General features: G+C 38.9%; 1 protein-coding gene across 3 annotated transcripts in view; it reads left to right on the top strand.

Moving 5' to 3' along the window:
* SPG11 (SPG11 vesicle trafficking associated, spatacsin) overlaps positions 1-25,921 on the top strand; it is a 73,027-nt gene that overhangs the window by 29,719 nt on the left and 17,387 nt on the right. For all 3 annotated transcript variants that reach the window (XR_011997650.1, XR_011997651.1, XM_072740629.1), the window contains exons 16-29: positions 1,463-1,666; positions 3,230-3,336; positions 5,791-5,936; positions 6,919-7,080; positions 9,260-9,326; positions 13,379-13,544; positions 15,660-15,865; positions 16,124-16,232; positions 17,647-17,806; positions 18,210-18,482; positions 19,094-19,294; positions 20,370-20,477; positions 22,981-23,143; positions 25,675-25,889. Coding sequence is in view for 1 of the 3 variants with exons in the window: in XM_072740629.1 (XP_072596730.1) it covers positions 1,463-1,666; positions 3,230-3,336; positions 5,791-5,936; positions 6,919-7,080; positions 9,260-9,326; positions 13,379-13,544; positions 15,660-15,865; positions 16,124-16,232; positions 17,647-17,806; positions 18,210-18,482; positions 19,094-19,294; positions 20,370-20,477; positions 22,981-23,143; positions 25,675-25,889 (2,287 nt within the window). In the remaining 2 variants the exon portion in view is untranslated. The remainder of the gene's footprint in view (positions 1-1,462; positions 1,667-3,229; positions 3,337-5,790; positions 5,937-6,918; positions 7,081-9,259; positions 9,327-13,378; positions 13,545-15,659; positions 15,866-16,123; positions 16,233-17,646; positions 17,807-18,209; positions 18,483-19,093; positions 19,295-20,369; positions 20,478-22,980; positions 23,144-25,674; positions 25,890-25,921) is intronic.

Here is a 25,921-nt window from a genome sequence, read left to right as displayed (position 1 = left end):
AGACCTAGAGAGCTACCTGGCAAGAGTTGTGTCCCCTAGTGGAAAGTGTCGGTCAGCCTGCAGTCACTCAGCACAAAGAGAGTCAAGGTATCCCCATCCTCTCTTTTTTCTGACTCTTACCATTTGATGTGGGTCTCCCATTGGGTGAACCAGAATGGAAGCCTGGGAACACTGGAGTCTTCTGTCCAAGTGATCATCTAGAGACAGAGAGCAAGAGAAGAGTAGAGCTTGGATCTGGAAGGGAAAGGTATCAGGGCACACAGGCATTTCACAAGAGAGGAGGCACAAATGGCCAATAAGCATATGAAAAGATGCTTTTCTTCACTTGTAGTCATGGAAATGTAAATTTAGTTTGCCAAAAATCTAGGAGCACTTGCAATGACCATCAAAAGTAGAGCATAATCATGCAGCATAATCATACAATGGAGTATTATATAACAACAAAAAGAACAAATTGTATGGGTGTTGACATGGTTAAATCATACAATGTTGAATAGAAGTAAGACTAAGAACAGTATATCCAGAATGTACCATTTATATATAAAGTTTAAAATAGGCAAAACCAAACCAGATTATTTGGGGTTATATATATGACTGGTAAAACTAAGTAAAAGTAGGGAATGGTTATTACAAAGTCAGAATAGTGGTTACCTCTAGGGGGTAGCAAAGGACATGCAGTGGGAGAGGAATATACCAAGGGCTTCTAATATAATACTCTATTATCTGGCTGATGGTAACATAGTATTTCTATAAATGCCACATTATATATGTTCTATTTTCCTTTGTGTGGTATATATAATTAACAATAAATTTGTAAAAAAAAGTAATATTTAAATGCAAATTTCTATTCTTGTTGAGTAGTTGATTTAGTTAAATTCTGCTTTAGTTTTTTTTTTTTTTAAGATTTATTTATTTATGATAGACATAGAGAGAGAGAGAGAGTCAGAGACACAGGAAGAGGGAGAAGCAGGCTCCATGCGGGAAGCCCGATGTGGGACTCGATCCCGGGACTCAAGGATCACATCCCGAGCAGAAGGCAGACACCCAACCGCTGAGCCACCCAGGTGCCCCTGCTTTAGTTTTTTTAAAAGATTTTGTTACAGTATTTTGGAAATTCTCAGAGGTTAAAACCTCTAGCTTCAAGACCTAACTACTATTGCCACAGTGGATTGTACAGTTCCAGTCAAAACCACACACCAAAAAAATGGAGATAGATTTGGTTTTTGAAATATTTAAGATCACTCTAGACTGTTATTACCTTAAATACTAAAATGGTGCACAAACCTTCATCAGAAACTAGCAAGATATACATGCATCAGAACATAGTTATAGAGTGAGACTTGACAGTCTTAATTTATAAATCTTTATTTTTAAGTAGTTGAAACTTCAACAATGGAAGTAGTTTGGTCAGCTCTGACTCTAGCAACTTTGTAACTTGCCATCTCTAAAACCTGCCCAACAGGAATGGGATTTTTCTTCAATCTGAGCTAGAGGACTTTGAACTCTTCCTGCTAAGACTGAATCGCATTGGGGGTGTGATGCAAGATGCTCTCCCCATTCAAAACTACAGATCCAAAGAAGGTTGGGATTTCCATTCTCACTTCATTCTCTATTGTTTGGAACACGGTCTGCAGTATCCTCTCTATGTCTATCTTGACTTTTACAAGTGAGTACTGAAAACTGATTTGTCCTTGAGCAGGTCTTCATGTTTTCTCTTTCCATACTACTTCTGAACATGACTTTTAGGAAAATATTAAATATTTACTTGAGGAATACTAATCTTTTTGTAGGAGTCCCCTGCCCCAAACCAAATCCAGCACTTGGTACCTTACTTAGTTCAATGCTGCATTCAACTAAATGCTTATCATGTGTTTTTTGGTGATGTTAATCTTATAATGTCTCTGTTAATCTTTTAAATTACTAGAGAGAATAAAATGAAAGAATGCTTTAAAAGTTTAAAAGAGGAATATTTTAAAAGTTAGCTTGGAGTTCTTTATTACCTTCCTTCCCAAACAAATGAATGCTGAACAACTTTGAATTCATAACCACTTCAAGTTATGTTAGGTATGCCCTAAAATTTATATTTAGATAGGCAAATATACATCAGCAATGTACCTGCCCAATATTAACCTGCAGAATCATATGTGGCCATTGTGAATTACTATTGGGTCAGTAATAAAAATTATTATAGTCTCTAAATATGAGTACTTACAATGTTCTTGGCACTAGGCTAAGTGCTTTACATGTATTATTTCATCTAATATTCACAGAAGTTCTAGGAGGTGGTTACTGCCACCTCCATTCCACAGGTGAGACAACTAGGTATCTTTTGATTGATTGATTGATTGATTGATTTCTAAATGCCTTATTTAAAGCACACAGTTCTAGCAAATGGCACAGCCAGACTTTTTTTTTTTTTTTTTAATTTTTTTATTTATTTATGATAGTCACAGAGAGAGAGAGAGAGAGAGAGAGAGAGAGAGACAGGCAGAGGGAGAAGCAGGCTCCATGCACCAGGACCCGGACGTGGGATTCGATCCTGGGTCTCCAGGATCGCGCCCTGGGCCAAAGGCAGGCGCTAAACCGCTGCGCCACCCAGGGATCCCGGCACAGCCAGACTTAATTCTACTTAGGTTTGATTCTAGAGTCCACACACTTAGGTGCTAATGAGAACATTTTTATATTGTGTATTAAAGACTAGGAATTCAAACAAATGATGTTTTTCTGGTTCATATCACTGAGGCTTATTTAGACAATAAGCCTGGGGAAATCTTTTTCCCTCAAAGCTACTGGCAAGAGAAGATTTAAAAGTTACAAGTTCAGAGGACCTATTCTGAGATTTAATTATTCAGTCCCAGCTTCTCTATAGTATGTAAAAGTTTTCAAAAACCTCTGGAGTTTGAAAATGCTGAAGAGTTTTTGTTGTTTAAAAAATACAATAAAGTAAAAAGTATCTTACAGGACAGGATATCTGTTAATCTAATAGAGTTGGTAAGATTTCATCATGGAAGTAAACACATTATAGATAAAATTATGTCTTTAAATTTTTCTCTATTTCCAGATCATAATGAATATGTAAACCACAACACAAGAATGGCAGTATATAATGTTATATTTACTTTTAATTCCAAAGTTCCTTTTTTAATGCTAGTTATCATTTGAGCAAACATGGTTGTAACTGTCTTATCCTGTATGTTAACCAGAGTTTGTTCTTTTGTTTTATATACAGACTTAGTCCTTCAAATTGTCCCTTTTTGGAAAAAAAAGAATTACATGAAACTCACCCTTGGTTTGAATTTTTGGTTCAGTGTCGACAGGTTTCCAGTAATTTAACAGGTATGGGTATACTGTATTAAATACAAAAATCTCTTTGGTTAGGGGCACCTGGGTAGCACAGTGAGTTAAGCATCCAACTCTTGGTTTCTGCTTAGTTTGTGATCTCAGGGTCATGAGAACAAGCCCTGCATCAGGCTCTGTGCTCAGTGTGGAGTCATCTTGAAATATTCTCTTGTTCTCCCTCTGGCCCTCCCACTCATGCTCTCTTTCTCTGAAATAAGTCTTTTTTTTTTTTTTTTAAGATTTTATTCATTTATTCATGAGAGACAGAGAGAGAGAGAGAGAGGCAGAGACACAGGCAAAGGGAGAAGCAGTCTCCATGCAGGGAGCCAGACATGGGACTCGATCCTGGGTCTCCAGGATCAGGCCCTGGGTGGAAGGTGGCGCTAAACCGCTGAGCCACCCGGGCTGCCTTGAAATAAATAAGTCTTTAAAAAAAAAAAGTCTTTGCTAAATAATCAGTCTCTTGAATGGCATTTAATTTGTGAGTTCTAAATAAATCATTTGGCTGTAGACAGATATCTGACTGTCACCTAGGCTCAAGTTTTATTTAAGAACACCAAAAATGTCCCCCTCCTACCAGCCAGCAAAAAGCCAGACAGCATAGCATGTGTGCTTCTGTTGCCTTCTCCTGCATGCTCATGCTCTGTTGTCTTTAAATAGCTCTCATCTTTACCAGTTAATCACAGGCTGAATTCCTGCTCTCTGGTAGATTGACATCCTTTTTCTATGAAGAATTGGTCTGTTTTCAGGTGTCCGCCCTGAATCCTTTAGAAAGTAACTCCAGATAGAGTGAAAAAAAAATACATAGTATGTGTAGGATTGTTGCATCTTCTGTAGTGGAGCTACTGAAGGAGAGTTTTGGTCTGGTTATAATCAGAAAATCCCTGTGACACCCGCTGCCACCCCCTCACCCCCTCAGCGTAGCTGGTATTATTCCAGAGATTCACTCCGGAAAAGGGACAGGCAGAGCCACTGCACAGGCAAGAAATACCAACAACCGATCTTTCAGTTTTATGTAACTCCTGTTTTCTTTCCCAAATAAAGAATTTTTTCGTAATGTGGATTGGGTTTTTTTTTTGTTATGTTTTTTGATGCTGATTATAAAATAATATATGTTCATTATGAAGAAAAATTGGAAGCCACAGACTTACCAGGAAGATAAAACTCTACAGGTAGATAACATAGGTAGATAATCATCCACAAGCAACTCTTGATGTATTTTAATGTATTTTATTCCAGGTATTCTCTCTATATGTTTTTTAGCCCGGTCTACATTATATTTCATTCATCCAACAAATATTTATTAAGCTCTCACGTTGTGACAATATAAGTACTAGGGATACAGCTAGAAACATCTGTGTATTTATATATTGCTTTTTTCACATAGTAATTATAAGAATTTTCCTATATGCTTAGAGACAGTGACTATTTTATATCTACCTAATATTTCATCATATGGATGTACTCTTAATTAACATACTGTTCTCTCAATTTTTGGCACTGAGGCTGTTTTCAGTTTTTTTCTATCATAAATAATAGTCTTGTGTATATTTGAACATAGAATTTTTGTCTGTGTTTTAGATTATTTCTTTAGTGCAAATAGATTCCTGGATATGAAATTACTAGATCAAAGGCTATATACATTTTGAAGGTTCTTGCTATAAGGCCAGATTGCTTTTTCAGGGGGATTTGTAGCATTTTATCCACAAGTCCCAGCTTCTACATGCCCTGACCAGCTCTGTGCTTGAGGCAGATTATTATTATTTTTTAAAATATTTTTATTTATTTATTTATATATGAGAGACACAGAGAGAGGCAGAGACACAGGCAGAGGGAGAAGCAGGCCCCATGCAGGGAACCCGACATGGGACTCAATCCCGGGTCACCAGAATCAGGCCCCAGGCTGAAGGAGGCACTAAACTGCTGAGCCACCTGGGCTGCCCGAGGCTGATTATTTAAAAAAAAAAATCATTGCTTATAAGGAATATACCACATGTAATTAATATTTTACATTACATTTATTTATTGCTAATGAATTATATATTTTTATATGTCTAACATTTATATTTCCTCCTTTGTAAATGGTTATTTACTTTGTCTGCTTCTCTGTTGGAGTCCGTATTTTGGGCATTGATTTGTATGAGCCCTTTGCTGAAGACATTAATCCTTAGATTGCCATTTGCTGTTAATTTGTTGTTAAAATTTCCTCCCTAGTTCATTACTGCCTTTGAATTTTCTTCTGTTTGTCTCAGTTTCAACACTTGTTTATATCAATTGTTGGGATAGTTTTTATTTTATGTGGACAAATCTTTCATGTTTTCCCCTTTATGATGTTTTCCTATTGCTTTTCAACTTAGAAAGTCCTTCTTACTGTGGATAGAGTTAAAAATTTTCTTCCTCAGAATTAAGTAATTCTTTCTCTTGAGAAAAACGTACTCTTTTGTTTTTCAGATCCCAAACTTATCTTCCAGGCTAGCCTTGCAAACGCTCAGATACTGATTCCCAGCAACCAGGCCAGTGTAAGCAGTATGCTATTGGAAGGACATACTCTCCTGGCCCTTGCTACCACAATGTATGCCCCTGGCGGTGTCAGCCAGGTATGGACAGCACTTTTAGTATGGCAAAATAGGACTGATTTTAAATTTAGCAGAAATATCTATGTGTCTTCTAGTCTCCTTTGATATTCAAATACAACCACTTATATTATATAAGTATTTCATTTTATTAAAGAACATAAAACAAGGATGAGGTTTTAAATTTTATATTGCATCCTCTTAAGTTGGACTGGAATTGATATGTGGTCTAGAGATTTTTTTTACCTTTGTTTTCTAAACTTGAGGTTTGTTTTCAGGGTAGAATCAGGATCTGATTGCTCCTGGAAATAACTGCACTCTAGATGTATTGCTTGGGAATCATTCTCTACTGTTTGTACTCTTAGAGAGACCAAAGGAAATAATAATTTCTAGCTATCCATACTCTTTAAGCAACCCAGTGGAAATTTCCCATCTTGGTTTTTTTGAAAGTACACAGTATGCCTCATTAGAAGGAACTTAAGAATGCTGCTTACCATGTAATCTTTAAAAGCTTCTTATTGATGCTAGTTTAATATAATACCACCTCCTCCAAATTATCACAATATATTTTAATTCATATGGTTATCTGTTCCTCTGTTTTTAATCACCTGTCAGAAATTAGTCATAGAGTAACTTGAGAGCTGAGAGAGAAGGTCCTCTCAGAAGGTAGGTATCATCTAGTCTAGTAATTTTTTTCCCTTTAAAAATATTTACTATTTACTATTTAAATATTTTCATATGTAGTTTAAAAACCACTGATCTAGTTGAACTTCCCAATTTTGTAGATGAGAAAACTGAGGCCTGCTGTTAAATATCTAGCCTAAGGTCACCAGCTAGTTTTTCTTAGAACCATAACTAAAACTATTAGCTTCTAACTCTTTCATGAGTGGTTTTTTTCACCACCATATAGTTTTTTAAGCTAATCTTATTTCACTCTTGTGAAAAAAAAAAAGACATTTGGAGAAGAGAAAAACCTTATTGTGTACCATGTGATCTTTTTATCTAGGTTGTTCAGGATGATGAAAATGAGACCTGTTTGAAGAAAGTAGATCCCCAGTTACTGAAGATGGCATTAACTCCTTATCCCAAGCTAAAAACTGCTCTCTTCCCACAGTACACTACCTCTAATGTTCTGCCGCCTGATACTACGCTTTACCACCTTATTCAGGTACAGTATATAGGAGTCTCACTTAGGGTACAGCCAGGAAGACTGAAATCTACTCTGGGTCTTTCAAATGGAAGACATTTAACATACATAATTACTTCCATAGTCATAGCAGAATGGGGAATCCAAACATGTGATGGTGAGACAACTCAAAAACTGACAAAGGAGGAAGCATCAACATCTCTCCAGCTGCAAAAATGGTGCAAAAACTAGTGTTATCAGAAGCTGGACCCATCTCTCTCTGGGAGCTAAACTCACAACCAGGCTGCCTAATGGGAGCGTGGAACCTAGAGGGTAGAGCTGGAACCATGGAGGAGATACCTTGAAAATGAAGGAGAGGAAAATACCCTGGTTTCTGCTCTCTCCGCACCTTTAATCTCCCATGTTGTCTCTCTTGGCTAAACCTATCTGGTAGTCAAAGGGTAAATGGGCTTAGGTAAATGTTCTCTGTAGAACAGGAGAAAGGTGGGAATGGATCTGAGAGCAGACAGTTGGCCAGCATGCTGGTTGGCTGCCTGCATTAAAAACCACTTTGTTCTACTACTAATGACTTCTCTCTCTCCCTTCTCAGTGAATAGGGCTATCTGTTTATTTAAGTCAGTGCTTCTTAACCTTTTTCAGGATAAAGAATTCTTTTTTAATATATTTTATTTATTTATTCATGAGAGACAGAGAGAGAGGCAGAAACATAGGCAGAGGGAGAGAAGCAGGCTCCATGCAGGGAGCCCGGTGTGGGACTCAATCCTGGGTCTCCAGGATCATGCCCCAGGGCTGAAGGGAGGTGCCCAACTGCTGAGCCACCCAGGCATCCCAAGGATAAAGAACTCTTTAAGAATGTGAGAGAGCTATGAGTCCTCTACCTAAAAAAATTGCACATATGTGTATAATTTTGCTTCTATTTCAGAGGAATTCAGATTCCCTGACACCTACTCAGATCCTCCATGATGAACACATTCTTTTGTTTGCTTCTCATTTCAAAGGGCTTTTGCCTTTTCTCTCTGGCTGCACATATTCCCTTGGGGTCCTTAATTCAGCATGAACTCTATAATCTATAAAGGTACAAAATCTCTCTAATGTGAACGGTCCTTAATTTATAGAGTAGTCCTACTCAAAAATGTGGTCCTCAGATGGCTGCCAGTTCACAAACTGCTTGTTGCTGTTATGTGTTGAGATTAAGATCTTGCACTGTGATATAAATCTGTGTCATTACAGTGTTCATGCAGCAGGCTGTGTGTATGTGTGTGTGTGTGTGTGAATGTAGCAAGACTCTCTTGAGGCAGGAAGTATTAAGCTGCATTTAAATTTATTTACAAGCTTCTCATGTCCTTGCAGACTGGTAGCACCAGTATAAACTATATATAAGTGGATTCTATAAAAACATAGTTTCACTACCTAAAGTGGATTCAATCAGCCTAAAACATAAGTGGTTTCAGGTTGTTCTTTGTTCTGTTTTTCAAGTTGACTGATGCAGTTTTTTGGTCTTGTTATTTTACAAAGAGTGGTCCTTCCTTAATAGACCACAAATTCTCCCATAATTTTAAATCAAAGCTGCTCTTTGTTTAGCCACCCAAATCTTTACTTTAAAGGGTTTTTTATTTTCTTCTTTATTTTTCCTACCATCTGTTTATAGTGTTTGCTACATCTCTGGCCTAGACAAATTTCAAACAGCCATGGCTCCCTGCTTTCAAACCTTTTCTGACTGGCTTAACCTTATTCCACTCTTTTTTCTTTGTTGTTGGTGGTGATTTGTTCATCACATTCCTCTAACTTTGATCTACTTGTCTCCCTCTTTCCTTTATAGATTGGGCCTTCACTCACCTTGTCCTGTTTACATGGTAACTTTGTCTAGACTCTTAGTCCTCTTGGGTTTGGATTCCAAAGCATATCAAAAGTCCATTTTACATTATAATTGATGCTGATTCAACCAAAAAAGGGTACACTTTGCAGACATAGTTTGAAGTGAGAAGAGTCTTTAAAAGGAATGTAGCTGCTTCCATTTTTACTAACGAAGGAAAGTATCTCATGCATTCTTTTTTTTTTTTTTTTAAGCTGTGTTCAGAGAATTTATGTGCAGAAAGATAAGGTTGGAGAAGGGAAGTAGACTACTTGCGAAGTCTTTTCATATATTTTTACTTATTTTAGAATCATTTAGCGTTTAACTCTGACTTTTCTGCTTTTTTAGTCACTATTGCCCTTTGACTCTAGCAGATTGTTTGGCTGGCAGTCTGCCAACACACTGGCTATTGGAGGTAAGTGATTCCAGGTACCTAGGGCTTTAGAAGGAAGTTTTTCAGGAATGTTGACAGTAGAAGGTTTTTGGTTTTTTGAGATTTTATTTATTTATTTATGAGAGACATAGGCAGAGGGAGAAGCAGGCTCCCTGCAGGGAGCCTGATGCGGAACTTGATCGCAGGATTCCGGGATCATGACCTGAGCCAAAGGCAGGTGCTCAACCACTGAGCCACCCAGGTGTCCCAACAGTAGAATTTAATTTATGTAAAGACAATCCATTTGTTTTCATTGATTTCTATTTTAAAAATAAAGATGCATTCTAATGACAAACATTTTAGAGTTGAAAACATGTTGCAAGTTAAATTATAGTAAGTCAGTAGCGCTGTTCTGTTCTTGCTGGGAAATGTGAGATGTACCTACCTGCTTAAATCTCTCCCTTTCCCCAAATTCCTGTTTGTTTGCAATATTATAAAAGTAAAGAGCATAGGTGTAGGCATTAGACAAATCCTGGCTCGACTATGTGATAGCTGTCTGACCTTGGGTAAGTGGTTTAACTACTCTTCAATTCCCTATGAAATAAGGTTAATAATAGTGCCCACCTCACATATTATATGAAAATGAAAGGATATAACACATTTAAAAAGCTTGTGTCGGGGGTGCCTGGCTGGCTCAATTGGTTAAGCATCTGCTTTTGGCTCAGGTCATGATCTCAGGGTCCTGGGATCAAGCCCCACTTGATTCTCTGCTGAGCAAGGAGCCTGCTTCTCCCTCTCCTTCTGACCCTCCTCCTGCTTATGCTCACTCACTCACACAATCTCTTTTTCAAGTAAATAAATCTTTTAAAAATGTTTAAAAATTAAAAGCTCTTGAAGTTTTTGGTGCATAGTAATCACCAGATGCATACACACTACTGTCCTCTTTAGGCTATAAGCATTTGTCTGATTGTCTTTTATGCCGATTCTTAAACTCTATTTCTTTTTTTACTTTTAAATTTATTTTTTTTTAATATTTCATTAATTTATTCATGAGAGACACAGAGAAAAAGGGAGAGATCTAGGCAGAGGGAGAAGCAGGTTCCCCGCAGGGAGCCTGATGTGGGACTTGATCCTGGACTTCTGGGATCATGCCCTAAGCCAAAGGCAGATGCTCAACCACTGAGCTACTCAGGTGTCCCTTTTAAATTTTGAGTTATCCTTTAATATCGTGGCACCTGTGGTGCCTCTGCTGAAATCACTCTAAAGTAGGCTTTAAATGAGCACTTTGCACATAATGTATACCCTGTAACTATTTACTGAGATGCGTAAAATGTATTTTCTAATATGTCAGTTTTTATAAGTTCAAATTTCAATATATTTAATTTACCCAGTGCCCAAGGTTCAGTGCAGTGCCAGGCCTATAGTAGATGTTCAATAAATACTTGTTGAGGGCTAAATAAAGTAGTGTGTATTGTATTTTCAAGTGAAAATACTCTTTCTAATTAATCTCTGTAAAGTTCTCCTAGAGTGTAGACCTCATCCCCATCCTTCGTGTTCTAGTGCTTCCAACTCCAACACTTAGCCAGAGTCCTGACCCTCTTGTGGAAAAGGAGCTCCATACTACAATATTAGAGCAGCAGAGAGGAAGTTGAAGACCTATTCCCTGCCTGGTTTTTAGAAGTTTAAAACATATTTGAGGAAATAAAGCACAAAGTAAATGAAACAGTTATGAAAACATAATGTGGATTTATAAAATTAGAGATTTGTATTTAATTGGAATATTTATTTCTTTTTTCGTGTGGTCTTACCATGAAAAAGAGATGTAGGATAACTGCGAGGTGATTTGGCTTCTGTGACAAGTCAGAGAAAAATTTCCCTTTGGGTAGAATTATTTCTTGTACATGCCCTCCATGCTAATTAGCTCCCAACTGCTAAGAAATCAGGGTCTTATTTGAATTAAAAACTCAAGTTAGCTCATTTGGCACGAAGCAGTGCTATATCCTTTACATGTACTCAGCAAATATTTAATGAATGAATGAACAGTTTTGTATATAATTATAAGTTACCATGGTCACTGTGATATCACAAAGAATAAAGCATGCAACAGTTTTTTAATCTCAGAGAGGGTGTACTTTTAAGTAATAGCTTTGTAAGTTGACAGACGCCTCTCAACTCTTCAAGTCTTTTTATCTTTTTTTTTTTTTAAAGAGCCAAGTCACAATATAAAAAGTCCTTAGAGGGATGCCTGGGTGGCTCAGCAGTTGAGTGTCTGCTTTCAGCCCAGGGCATGATCATGGAGACTCGGGATTGAGACCCGCATCGGGCTCCCTGCATGGAGCCTGCTTCTTCCCTCTGCCTGTGTCTCTACCTCTCTCTGTGTGTCTCTCATGAATAAATGAAAATCTTAAAAAAAAAGTCCTTGGAATGTCACAAGATAAAACTTTTTTTCAGAAATAAGCTTTGAGGGGCACCTGGGTGGCTCAGTGGGTTAAGCATCTGCCTTTAGCTCAGGTCATGGTCCCAGGGTGCTGAGATTGAGTCCCCTGCAGGAAGCCTGCTTCTCCCCCCTCCTTCCTACTCCTCCTCTCTCTCATTCTCTCTCAAATAAAATGAATAAATAAAATCTTTTAAAAATCTTTTAGTATTTAAAACATAATTTGAACTTTGAAAATAAGAGCGAATGTACTATTTTCCAGAACTTGTTCCTTAACAGTTCAAAATGTTATTTCTTTTTTCTTTTTCTTTTCTTTTTTTTTTTTTTTTTACAAGTAGTGAGTGATTAAGAGGCAATTAAAGATTCGGGTTCGGGCAGCCCTGGTGGTGCAGTGGTTTAGCACTACCTGCAGACCGGGGTGTGATCCTGGAGACCCAGGATCAACTCCCACGTCGGGCTCCCTACGCGGAGCCTGCTTCTCTCTCTGCCCCCAACGCCTCCCCCTCCCAAATAAATAAATAATCTTTAAAAAAAAAAAAAAGATAAGGACTTATACTAACTTATCACATCCAAATATCTCCTGACTTCAGATTTCTCTAAAGAGAGGAAAAAATGCTTTCTGCCTTTTTCACGAGCACAGAGGAACTTTAAGCTGAACTACCCTGCTGGCCTAAGCAAAGTGGTCATCATATAGATAGATAATAAGGTGCTCCAAATACAACACAGAAAGTATAACCAACAAAAGGAAATTGAAGGAGGGCATTAATGTGGAGAAAAGGATGTTCTTACACTATGTATTGGAGAAAGGTACAGGGTGTTGCCCCTGATGTACAGAGAACTCATAAAAATGTTAAGGGAATTCATTGTGTAATGAGCTCCATGAGTTAATTAAAAAGCTCCTTTTGCAGACCCTTAGCAGAGATTTTATAGCTAACGCATTATCGCCATTGTGACTTAAAGGATCATCAGATACAGAATTAAGGCATCTGAAATAACAAGTTGAATGAGGAAAAAGCATAATTTATAAGTTTTTATGGAGCTTCTTGGGTACATGTTTTTGTACCCAATATGGGAGGCTGGGGCATTAAGGTGGCTCAGGTAAGCATCTGACTCTTGATTTCAGCTCAGGCTATGATCTCAGGGTTGTGGGATTGAGCCTTGTGTTGGGTTCACCACTCAGCGGGGAGTCTGCTTAAGATTTTCTCCCTCTCCCTCTGACCTTCCCCCCACACATATGCACTCTCTCTAAAATAAATTTAAAAATAAAATTAGGGGCTACATCAACACATTAAAATGAACTATTATGTTTTGGTGGTTCAGAGTAATACACAGTGGTACAAAATGACTATAGCAACTGGTTTTTTTTCTTTTTTTAAGATTCATTTATTAGAGAACGTACGTGCAAGCAGGGGGAGGGGTAGAAAGAGAGATTGAATTTCAAGCAGACTCCCTGCTGAGCATGGAGCCCAACACAGGGCTTGATCCAATGACCTGGAGATCAAAAGCCAAAATCAAGAGTCAGATACTTACCCAACCAAGCCAGCCAGGTGCTCTGCAACTTGTTTTCTTTCACCATTGCAAAGTTAAGTTTTCCACGTACAGATTTGAAATTAATCATGATGAGGTGCAGAGGATTAATACTGCTTCACTTTCCCCCCAGATGCAGTGAGTCATCTCCCACATTTTTCTAGCCCTGATCTGGTTAATAAATATGCTATCATGGAACGTCTGAATTTTGCATATTATTTACAACATGGACGGCCATCATTTGCATTTGGTACTTTTCTGGTCCAGGAATTAACCAAGAGCAAGACTCCCAAGCAGCTGTGAGTATTTAAAACATAATTTGTATTTTTTTTTTTTTTTTTTAAGATTGATTCATTCATTCATTCATTCATGAGAGGTACAGAGAGAGAGAGGCAGAGACATAGGCAGAGGGAGAAGCAGGCTCCATGCAAGGAGCCTGATGTGGGATTCGATCCCAGAACTCCAGGATTACAACCTGAGCCAAAGCCAGACACTCACCCGCTGAGCCACCTAGGCATCCTTAATTTGTATTCTTAAAAGACATATCTGGGCAGCCCGGGTGGTTCAGCGGTTTAGTGCCGCCTTCAGCCCAGGGCCTGATCATGGAGACCTGGGATCAAGTCCCACATCGGGCTCCATGCATGGAGCCTGCTTCTCCCTCTGCCTGTGTCTCTGCCCCCCCTCCCCCATCTCTCATGAATAAATAAATAAAATCTTTTTTTTTTAAGGCATATTTATGTCTTTTACACATGCATTTGAAAAAAAGTATAGTGGAAACCTATCACAGGGGCAGCCCCAGTGGCGCAGCAGTTTAGCGCCGCCTGTAGCCCGGGGCGTGATCCTGGAGACCCAGAGTCCCGCGTCGGGCTCCCTGCGTGGAGCCTGCTTCTCCCTCTGCCTGCGTCTCTGCCTCTCTCTCTCTCTCTCTCTCTCTCTCTGCCCCCCCCACTTCTGTGTCTGTGTGTCTATGAATAAATAAAATCTTAAAAAAACAAAACAAAACTTATCACAGTTAAGTAGTTATACCTGGCTAGTAATTTGATTTTTTTTTTTTCTCCCATTTTGTGCTTTTCTGTATATTCCAAGTTTGGGGGATGTAATGTATCTTTTGTTAATGGGAAAAAGGAGAATAAAGATAATATTAAAAGATACTATTAAAAAAAGATACTATTTATATCTTTTAAAATTCTGGTTTTTTTTAATGACCCAGGAGATTGGCAAATATTAGCAGTTACTCTAAAGAGAGAATTGTATAATAAGATGTGAATGCTGTATTTAAGATCTGCATTTTTTTATAATTCATTTTTATTAAGCACAGAATTGGGAGGAGTATTTGATATAATCAGCTAAATATAGATCTGCTTTATTTGTTTTGTAGTTAAAGTAATGAATTTTTCACTATTTTTTTCTTATTTTTAAATTTAAATTCAATTAATGAACATTTAGTGTATTATTGGTTTCAGAAGTGGAGGTCAGTGATTCATCAGTCTTCTGTAACACCCAGTTTTCATTATATTATGTGCCCTCCTTAATGTCCATCCCCCAGTTACCCCATTTCCCCACCCACCTCCCCTCTAATGACCCTAGTTTGTTTTCTGTGATTAAGAGTCTCTTATGGTGGGGCAGCCCCTGTGGCGCAGCGGTTTAGCACCGCCTGCAGCCCAGGGCGTGATCCTGGAGACCCTGGATCAAGTCCCACGTCAGGCTCTCTGTATGATGCCTGCTTCTCCCTCTGCCTGTGTCTCTGCCTCTCTCTCTCTCTCTCTCTCTCTCTCTCTCTCTCTCTGTCTCTATGAATAAAGAAATAAAATTTTTAAAAAAAGAGTCTCTTATGGTTTCTCTCTCTCTTTCTCTCTCTGATTTCGTCTTGTTTCACAGTAATGCATTTTAATGATAAAATATTCAGGTAATTAAGAAGGGTGAAAAATGAAAGATAAAAGGTCCCTGAATCTCCTGTCGGCATGAGTCTACACAGTAAATAAAGATGGGTAATTTCTTGTGCAACTTTCCTTGAAATTTATCTATGATGTAAAACTACATATACTATATATATATATCATATCAAAATTTAATTAGCATTAATTTTCTTGGTAGTTTATTTATACACACTCATAATTGATAAGATCACAAGTTGTCAGTCTTTCAGAAGTTCTGTTCTGTGTTCCCTGGATGAAGTTGGAAACAAGAATAATTTGGCCTGTGAGTTGATGTTTTAGGAGAAGGTTAAAGATTGGGGGACGATGGAGACAAAACTACCAAGAACCTCAATGAATGTGTGCAGGGCTCAAAAACTGAAGGGAGAGGAAGCTAAAAATCACAGGTGTCTGATACTCCATGCATCACTGCATAATTCCATCTGCTTTTCCTGGTGAGAAACTGTTTTCTGATGTGATTTTGATTCCTTTCTTTTTCAGGATCCAGCAAGTAGGCAATGAAGCTTATGTTTTAGGGCTCTCCTCCTTCTACATTCCATCAGTAGGAGCTGCCTGTGTTTGTTTCTTAGAACTGCTTGGCCTCGATAGCCTCAAGCTCAGAGTTGACATGAAAGTGGCCAATATAATTTTGAACTACAAATGTAGAAATGAAGATGTTCAGTACAGCTGTATCAGAGAGGCTCTAGGTACCAGTACCTTTTCCATCTGGGGTTTGTTTTGTTTAGAGGACAAGGGATGAATAGGTTTAAAGTATTGAATCGTTGGTGGTTGGGGAGGAAACAATTGTCTTCCTGTTTCATCCTTTTCCTACAGAATGTTTGTACTTTATCTCATTTTCTGGGCCTTTTAATTAGGTTCTGAAATGGCCCTGGGCCACAGTCTTCAAACAGAAGAGTTCCTGACCCTTTCTCTTGACCATATTTTATTGTTTGTATTTCTTACAGCTGAAAAACTATCTAAACTGGCTGTGGGTGAAAAGGCCACCATAGAGGAATTGCTTATTCTCTTAGAAGAAGGTATATGGAACAACATTCAGCAGCAAGAAATAAAGAGGTTTGTTGAATTTCCACCTCATGCTCTTTTCCAGCAAGCTTTTTTCTTCCAGTCTGTATTTGCCTAGTCTTTCTTCTGACACCTCAGATGTTTTTACTAATCCCTTCAGGCCATCTTACTTGGACAGTATATAGTAGTTACTCAGTAAATGGACAGTGAGTTTTGATTGCTTCTTGCCATCAGTAAAGGAGGATGTAGATAGGGACGCCTGGATGGCTCAGTGGTTGAGCATCTGCCCTTGCTCAGGGCATGATCCTGGGTCCTGGGATTGAGTCCCATATCAGGGTCCCTTTGAGGAGCTTGCTTCTCTCTGCCTATGTCTGTGCCTCTGTCTCTTTCTCATGAATAAATAAATAAATCTTAAAAAAAAAAAAAGGGAGGATGCAAATAATCATTCACTCTTTAGAGATAAGAGTTTCCAAGAGATGGAGAACTCTGTCTCCCCACTGTCCTGCTAGTGAGAGAAACCTCTTAAGTGTTACATGTTGAAATCATTTAAGAAGATATGGGATGGGAGCAGCTGGGTGGCTCAGTTAGCTAAGCATTGACTCTTGATTTCAGCTCAGGTCATGATCTCAGGGTCCTGAGATCTAGCCCCACATTGGCTCCCTGCTGGGTGCAGAGACTGCTAAAGATTCTCTTTGCCCCTCCCTTGCTCTCTTTCTCTTTTTCTCTCTCTCTTGCTTTCTCTCTCGCTCTCAAAAAAAAAAAATATATATATATATATATTTTTTTTTTTTTATGAAGAAAAAAGTTGGGGGATGTATCTCACAAAATTTGACTCTAAGAATTGTCCTTAATTTTTCTCTTGCTAATATGTTAGTTGATAATGAAAGTTGAGGTGACCATCTATCCACAGAAATACCTCTACTTATACATTTATGCCATCTTTCCTCTGTGCTATGCCACCTGGGGTGACCTAGCCACCTAAGACCCTGGGAATGCAGCACTCTCCTGTACCTGCTATCAGTGACTCTGTTCTCAAGTTTTCTGCTGTGAGCAGGAATAAGTACTGCCCCTTCATGAGGAAGCCCAAGCATCTGTCTGGGCTCTGATACTCTAAAGCAAATCATGCGAAACAATTAAGCACTCAGGAAATTTCTTGAATGCTGATTTATTCAATACTCCTAAAGGTGGTATATAGCTAGTATAATCTATCTATGGATAGATTCTTGGTTGATAAAAGGAATGAATTCTGCCAGTATGCTAAGAAGACTTTTATACATTCTGGGTGCAAGAGCCCTCTTTTTTTTTTTTTCCCCCAAAGCAGCCTAATAAACATTTGGTATTTGTAGAAAGGCTTTTTAGAGAATATACTGCAGTTAAGTTTATTTAATTTTTACTAATTTTCCATTTAAAACTAAAGCTATATTTTAACAATTTTTTTCTCTACTGCCCCAACTTCCAATTACAGGTTATCTAGTGAATCTAGCAGCCAGTGGGCATTAGCAGTACAGTTCTGCAGGCTTCACAATGTGAAGCTGAGCACGTCTTACCTTAGAGAATGTGCCAAAGCAAATGATTGGTTACAGTTCATTATTCACAGCCAACTCTATAACTATCACCCAGAGGAGGTAAGCCACCATTTGTTGCCAACTATTCAAGAAGAGGAAATGGAAAACTTCAGGGAGGATGAATAGTGTTCTTTCTGTTGTGTGTACCTAGGCTTTTGTTTTATATGATACTACTGTTTTTACTAAGATTTCAGTGGGTTGGCTTCAGACAAAGAATTAGTCATTAGTACTACAGAGCTGAAGGAAGAGTTTTTGTGACTCCAGATTAAATATAGAAATTCAATCCTAAAAAAAAAAAAAAAAGAAATTCAATCCAAAGCAACAAATAACTTTGTAAAATGATATGGTCACTTCCCCCCACACAGTTCAAGGTGAGAAAGAACAATTTTACCTCTGCTTTTCTCTAACATTTTTCAGCTCCAGATAGAACTGGTCTTTTTAAATCACCTAATATGTTTTCTAGGTGAAATCTCTTCTTCAGTATTTCAGTCCTGTCCTTCAAGACCACTTAAGACTAGCTTTTGAGAACCTGACCTCAGTGTCTAACTCCAAAATGGATAGTGATGAAGTCTGCAGCAGGTCTCCCCAGGAACTCCAGAGAAACAAAGAAGAAATGGCTGATTTCTTTCAAGTTCTACTCCAGTGCTCAGAGGAACCAAACCCCTGGTGCTGGCTCCTAGCTGAAGCAATGAAACAACAGGCTCCTATCCTTAGTGTCCTGGCCTCATGTCTCCAGGTGAGGATAATAATAAGCCTAAATTAAAGACCCAGCAAACAATGGAAAAAGTGGAAAGGGACAGAGAAGGCTGATAATCAGAAAGGAAGTGGGGTGATGATGACAGTGAGGCTCCAGCATGTATTTGTAAGGTCACTGTAACTTTTACGCTTTTCTGGCTTAGGCTCCAAGCCATCTAGTATACTTCCTTGTACCTTAATATTCAGTAACTTAAGTGGTCAGAGCTTGGTTCCTGGTTGGCAGTCATAGAGAAAGGATTGTGCCTCTTGAGCAGACAAGTGAGATGCTCTAGAAAGTCCCTTGATCAGCATTTCTGTGGAAGCCAGTCTTGTTCCTTATACTTAGTACTTCCACGGTTTCCGTATATACCCATTCTGTCTCTTGGTCTTTTGATACATCACACTGCAGAACAGTTTATAATAGTTCCTTGTTGCTCATTAGAATTTATTTCAGTTTGAAAGCTTTTCAAGCTAGTTTAACCAATTTCTTGAGATGACTTGTTCTAAACAGGAAATATCTATCCATGTTTGTAGCATTGCTGGAAGCCTCCAACTCCCTCTATCAGGTAATCCAGACACAACTGTTTTTGAAAAGTTTTTATCCTGTGACAGGATGCCAGTACTATTCCTTGTCTATGTGTTTGGATCATCACATCTGTGGAGGACAGTGTTGCAGCTGAAGCAATAGAACACATTCAGGGCTCAGTGGAAGGCCACATATGGGACCTTCAAGACCTCTCAGTCATCTGGAGAACATTATTAACAAGGCAGAAGAGCAAAACTCTCATCAGAGGTTTCCAACTTTTCTTTAAGGTAGTAATAGTCACTTCATTTCTTTTCTGTGTTTTAAAGGGTTACTTCAGGATACACCTATTGGCTTTTTTAGTTTTTTTTTTTTTTTTAATTTTTATTTATTTATGATAGTCACAGAGAGATAGAGAGAGAGGCAGAGACACAGGCAGAGGGAGAAGCAGGCTCCATGCACCGGGAGCCCGATGTGGGATTCGATCCCGGATCTCCAGGATCGCGCCCTGGGCCAAAGGCAGGCGCCAAACCGCTGCGCCACCCAGGGATCCCTAGTTTTTTTTTTTAGCTGACAACAAGTGATGATAACTACCATTTATTTAGCAAAGAGCTTTATTATTTTTTTTTTTAAGATTTTATTTATTCATTAGAGAGAGAGTGCACAGAGGAAGAGGGAGAAGCAGACTTCCCACTGAGCAGGGAATCCAATGCAGGGCTGGATCCCAGGACCCTGGGATCATGACCCGAGCCAAAGCCAGTCACTTAACCAACTGAGCCACCTAGGCACCCCAGCAAAGAGCTTTATATATATTTTTTGATATAAAAGTTATCACAAAAATTATCACAATAGTCTTTTAGAAAGATAATATATTAGGATGTTATGAAGTGATAGTATTCTCATTTTAAAGTAATAAACTCAGGCTCACAGAACTTAAGTAACATGCCCAGGGTCTCAAAGTATGTTAGTAAGCAGTGTATTTATAGTTCAGATCTATACTTTCTCATTCCAAAACCCCTGTCTTCTGACTGAAAAGCCCCCACCAAGTGGTAGAAATGCTATAGACAGCAGTAGGTTGGGCAGCTCAGTGGAGTATCTCCAGCTCATGTGCAGTAACCAAGTAAAGAATAGACAGAAAATGGACTGTTGAGTAGGTGTACCTGGTCTGAATATCCTTCTTCTAAAAGGCAAAATAAATAGAAATTTAATCTCCTTTCTCTTTAACATACATGATTCATTTCTTTGAAATTGTTATTAATAGTACTTGTTTTTACTATGCCTCTTACATTAGTATTATTCATTAGTATTCAAATAGTATTGATTAGCTTCGCAATGTTTAAATTTCATTCAAACTCTTCCTCAAAGGATTCCCCACTACTGTTGATGATGGAAATGTATGAACTGTGTATGTTCTTCAAGAATTATAAAGAAGCTGAAGCTAAACTTCTGGAGTTCCAAAAGAGCTTTGAAACTGTAAGTTGAAATCCTATTGCTCTTTATCATTGATCTGAAATTGGTTAGAGTGGCCTGTTATCTGCTAGTAGTCAAGATATAACAGCAGACAAGTAGCTGGGTATGTGGCATAATTCAAACTAACTCATTTGTACTGTTCCAGAGGTGGGGAGACAGATCACGAGTTACAGTGGCTTTGCCAACAGCACCTCAGTTGCCAGGCATGACAGAGAAGTTTCACTTGGCTACTTTTAAGTAACTCATATAAGTGGAATTGTACAGTATTTGTTTTTTGTAAATGGTTTATTTCACTTAGCATGATGTTCTCAAGCCTCATCCATGTAGAATGCAGAATTTCTTTCCTTTTACATGCTGAATAAAATTCCATTCTATGTATATGCCACATTTGCTTATCCATTCCTCTATCTGTGAATATTTGAGTTGCTTCTACATTTTAATTGTGCTACTATGAACATGGTATACAAATAATCTCTTTAAGATCCTGCTTTTAATTCTTTTCGGTATTCTCTCAAAAGTGGAATTGCTGGATGATATGATAACTGTATCTTTAATATTTTGAGGAATTGTCATACTGCTTTCTATAGCAGTTGCACCATTTTACATTGCCACAGCAGTATACAAGGTTCCAGTCTCTCCACATCCTCTTCAGCATTTGTTTTCTGTTTTGTATTTTTGTTTTTTAGATTTTTATTTTTTTAAATTTATTTATTCATGAGAGAGACACCGAGAGAAAGAGGCAGAGACACAGGTATTGGGAGAAGCAGACTCCATGCAGGGAGCCCGACATGGGACTCAATCCTGGGTCTCCAGGATCACGCCCTAAGCTGAAGGTGGCGCTAAACCGCTGAGCCACCCAGGCTGCCCTCTGTTTTGTTTTTAAGTAAGCTCTGCCCAATGTGGAGACCCCAGGATCAAGAGTTACATGCTCTACCTACTAAGCCAGTCAGGTGCCCCCAGCCTATTTTTTAATAGAGTTTTTTTTTTTAAACACTCAGTTTTGGAGTTCTTTGTATATTTTGGGTAATAGTCCATTATTAGATGTATCTTTTGTAAATATTTTCTTGCAATCTGTGTCTAGTCTTCTAATTCTCTTGAGATTTTGTTTTGTAGAACAGAAGTTTTTACTTTTGTGATATCTAGGTGGCTCAGTCAGTTAAGTGTCTGTCTTCGGCTCAAGTCATGATCTCAGGGTCCTGGGATCAAGTCCCACATCAGGTTCACTGCCCAGCAGGGAGTCTGCTTCTCCCTCTGCCTCTCCCTGCAGCTCCCTTTGCTTATGCTCTCTCGTTCTCTGTCAAATAAATAAAATCTTTAAAAAGAAAAAAAAAAGTTTACTTTTATTTTTTAAAAATATTTATTTATTCATGAGAGACACAGAGAGGCAGAGACATAGGCAGAGGGAGAAGCAGGCTTCCCACAGGGAGCCCGATGTGGGACTCGATCCCAGATCCCGGGATCACGCCCTGAGCCAAAGGCAGACGCTCAATTGCTGAGCCACCCAGGCACCCCAAGGTTTTTACTTTTAATGAAGTCCATCTGATCAATTATTTTTTTCATGGATTAGGTCTTTGGTGTTGTATTCTAAAAAGGACCATGTACAAGGTCATCTAGGTTTTCTTTTATATTATCTCTTAGGAGTTTTATAGTTTTTCATTTATATTTAGGCCCTCCCAGATATCTTTTTACTCTGACCTCACTGTTCCCGCTCCAGCTTATCTCTTTGGAGGGACAGTGCACCTGTTCCATCCTTGCTTCCACCCTTTACTTCCACATATATTTTTGTTTTTGACTAATTCCATCACTTGCCTGCTATAGACCCTCTTCTTACAGCAGCAGGAGTACATAAACAAGTAAATAAAGACTAAGAACTATGCTCCAATTCAGGCTAATGCAGCCTGCTACTTGGGGTCATCTTCCAATTAATATTGCTAGCATTTGATTGTAATGACATAAATCCAGGCTTCTTAACCGAGATGCTTCCTTAACAATAGTATAAACTACAAGCAAACTGGTAGAAGAAGTTGGTAGAACAAGTTAATGTTAAGTCTTTCGAAGAGGTCTTGTTATATGAATCTCAGATCTTCTGGACTTGAGGGCAGGCCTCCATCCCTCTCCAAAGCTGTTAAGTAAAATGTGTCAGGTCAATTTCACAGCAACTCACAGGGTTATTAGTTTGGCAGTCGCTAACTTGAAGGTATTTGCTTCAGTTCACTCCATAGTTGGCATTCAGTCTGTAGGTCTCTTATCCATCTTTGACTTTGACACACACACAGCTCCCTATACAGTAGGACATCTCACAAAGAGAAACAAAGAGCTTATTTTTGCCACTTCTCGGACGCATACCTCTACTTCTTGTCATTTGGAAAGGACCTGAATAAGTGTTCCCCTTTGTGATAGGAAAGGACTTTTGAGGTACCTTGCCTTTCTTATATTTTCCCAAATTGGGAGGTTTTGATTTGCTATTCCTGAGAAACTGGTTTTCCTGACCCCCTCTTTTTTCTAGGTTGAAACAGCAGCCACAAGGGTCCACACTACCATCCCTGCCCCATGGCTGAAGGAGCAGGTGTGTTTTCTTCTGAAGCTTATGCTGCAGCAGTGTGGGACCCAGTATGAACTGGGGAAGCTTTTGCAGCTATTTGTTGGAATAGAAAATTTCTTCTCTGATGGTAAGACAGTCCTGACAGTTGAGTTGTTAAGAAATTAGATTCCTTAATCTTGAAAATATTTTAGAAGGGCATTCAGGAAATTAAAATGCATATGATATATAACATTACATTTACAGTCCATAATGAGGTTTGAAGAAGAGGTTGCAGGAAAAACTTCAATCACGGTCAAAGCATTCAAAACCTAGCACAACAGGGCATAACCTAAATAATACAATTGGCTGCTCCTTCTGAGGACTTGTCAGCTGCATTTCCCCCTGGCTAGTCTCTACCCTGTCACTGTCAATTTTTTTTTTTCTGACAAGTAGCCTTAAAGTGTTACCATTGCTCAGGGTCACAAACTGTTTCAGAAATGACTAATTCATTTTGAAGGTTTCAAAGACAAATTATGCTTATTTTTTACATTTCTCTCCAGACACTGGCAGTCTCTAAGGTTGTTGCTGATTGAGTGAAACCAATTATTGTCTTACCTTCTTTTCTACTTGATAATTTCAAGTTTTTGTTGAATGATTATGTTGTTGTTTTATACTAGATTCTGACATTTTCACTACTGGGGTTATTTGGAGAGCTCATATCTGCACAGAATGGTGACAGAATGCTAGGCTCAGTGCCTGCATTGTTGGCGGTCAGGGCTGAAGACTGGAAAGAAAGGGTGTTTCCAAAATTAAGTGTCTGTAAGATGGGACTTGTCTGTTTCTCTATAGACCAAATAGTATGTCCTTTTAACATACAGGTGTTTTTAATTTTTAAAAAAAGATTTTAACAGAGAGAGAGAGAGAGGCAGAGACACAGGCAGAGGGAGAAGCAGGCTCCATGCAGGGAGCCTGATGTGGGACTCGATCCCGGGACTCCAGGATCACGCCCTGGGCTGAAGGCAGGAGCTAAACCGCTGAGCTACCCAGGGATCCCACAGGTGTTTTTATTGATCTGTAGTAATTTTAATTTTTTTCAGAAATGAATTTCCTATTTTCTCTTTTTTTTGAATTCCCTATTTTCTTTTTTTTTTTTTTTTTTAATTTTATTTATTTATGATAGGCACACAGTGAGAGAGAGAGAAGCAGAGGCATAGGCAGAGGGAGAAGCAGGCTCCATGCACCGGGAGCCCGATGTGGGATTCGATCCCGGGTCTCCAGGATCACGCCCCGGGCCAAAGGCAGGCGCCAAACCGCTGCGCCACCCAGGGATCCCTGAATTCCCTATTTTCTTGCCAGAATTACTGTATCCTTGAAAAATTATAAGGATTGTCTATGTTGTTAACCATTTTACTGCTTTTATTTTATTTTTTTAAAGATATTTATTTATTCATTTATTAGAGACACGGGGTCGGGGGGGAGAGAGAGAGAGAAAGAGAGAGAGGCAGAGACACAGACAGAGGGAGAAGCAGGCTCCATGCAGGGAGCCTGACGTGGGACTCACTCCCGGGTCTCCAGGATCACACCCTGGGCTGAAGGCAGCGCTAAACCGCTGAGCCACCAGGGCTGCCCATACTGCTTTTATTCATATAATTTTTTCCCATTTTTATGGAATGTTTATATTCTCTGTGTATATAATATGTATGTGCCTAAAGAAAATATTTATAAGAAAAAAAACCTAGGTTTTATATGCTTTAACAAAGAAACCTAGCATCCCCCTACTGGTGGGTATTGTGCAGGGTGTCTCACTGTCCCTAGAACTACCTAAATCAGACCACAGCCCAGCAGGTGGCGTTGGGAATAGGCTCCTACAGAGTGTTTTTCATATCCTTCCTTTATGGTAGGACACAAGTCAGCTCTACATAGACTGTTTGGGAGATGGAGCAAACCCAGCCAGGTTTGGGTTTGGCACAGTCAGTTAGGGGTGGCATAGTCAGTTAGGTGTCCAACTCTTGGTTTTGGCTCAGGTTGTGATCTTAGGGGCATGGGCTTGAGCCCCACGTTGGGCTCTGTTCTTAGCACAGAGTCTGCTTACGACTCTGCCCCTCCCCCCAGTTTGCCCTCCCCCTAAGATGAATGAATAAATCTTATAAAAAAAAGAGACACTGCACTGAGTGTCCCTGGTTTAAGTAGTTGTCCAAAGGAGCAAGTGATGCTCCATTCTGAATACAATCTGCTGAATTAAGAGACTTGGCTATTGCCCAGTTTTAGCTGGCCTACTGGTTCTGTGTCTTAATCCACATGACATTTGCACTAAATGAGCAAGTGAACAGTCATAAAAAACAAATTTGTTTAAGGCTGGAGAAAAATCTAGAAAAAAATGGGATTGGCCTGAATGAATGGCCAGGTCTTCCCAAGGTTGACTGAGTTGCTACTACACAGCAGGCCACCAACCTCTGCCCTGTATATAAAGCCAGCTGTGTAGACTGAGTCCTGGTGCAAATCTTGAATAGTTCTTACTATATAGGGGATGGCTTATGACTTCATCTGCTAGCCAACCAGAGTAGAAAAATAGGTTTTTATTTTTTTCCTTATTACATTACGGTGTTAAGCATATATATTCTCCCTCTGATGGTGGCATTTTACTGATTAAATGTTTATACCCTCTTCTCTTTGGCACAGGTCCAGATGTGAAGAAGCTCTGTGTCCTTAGTGAAATTTTGAAGGACACATCCATAGCCATTAATCATGTAATTATTAGCAGCCACAGCCTTGAGAATTTTCAGCATGAATGTACATCTATTTTGGAAAAACTGGCGATGGAGGGACAGTTTGCTTTGGCCAGGAGAGTAGCAGAATTAGCTGAATTACCTGTGGACAACTTGGTTATTGAAGAGGTATCATTAGTCTTTTAAGTTATTTGAAATCT

This window comes from Vulpes vulpes, chromosome 15 (genome assembly GCF_048418805.1).
Source record: "Vulpes vulpes isolate BD-2025 chromosome 15, VulVul3, whole genome shotgun sequence".
Classification (NCBI taxonomy): Eukaryota; Metazoa; Chordata; class Mammalia; order Carnivora; family Canidae; genus Vulpes; species Vulpes vulpes.
Note: the sequence above shows the minus strand (reverse complement) of the source record. Positions and strands in the feature narration are given on the sequence as shown.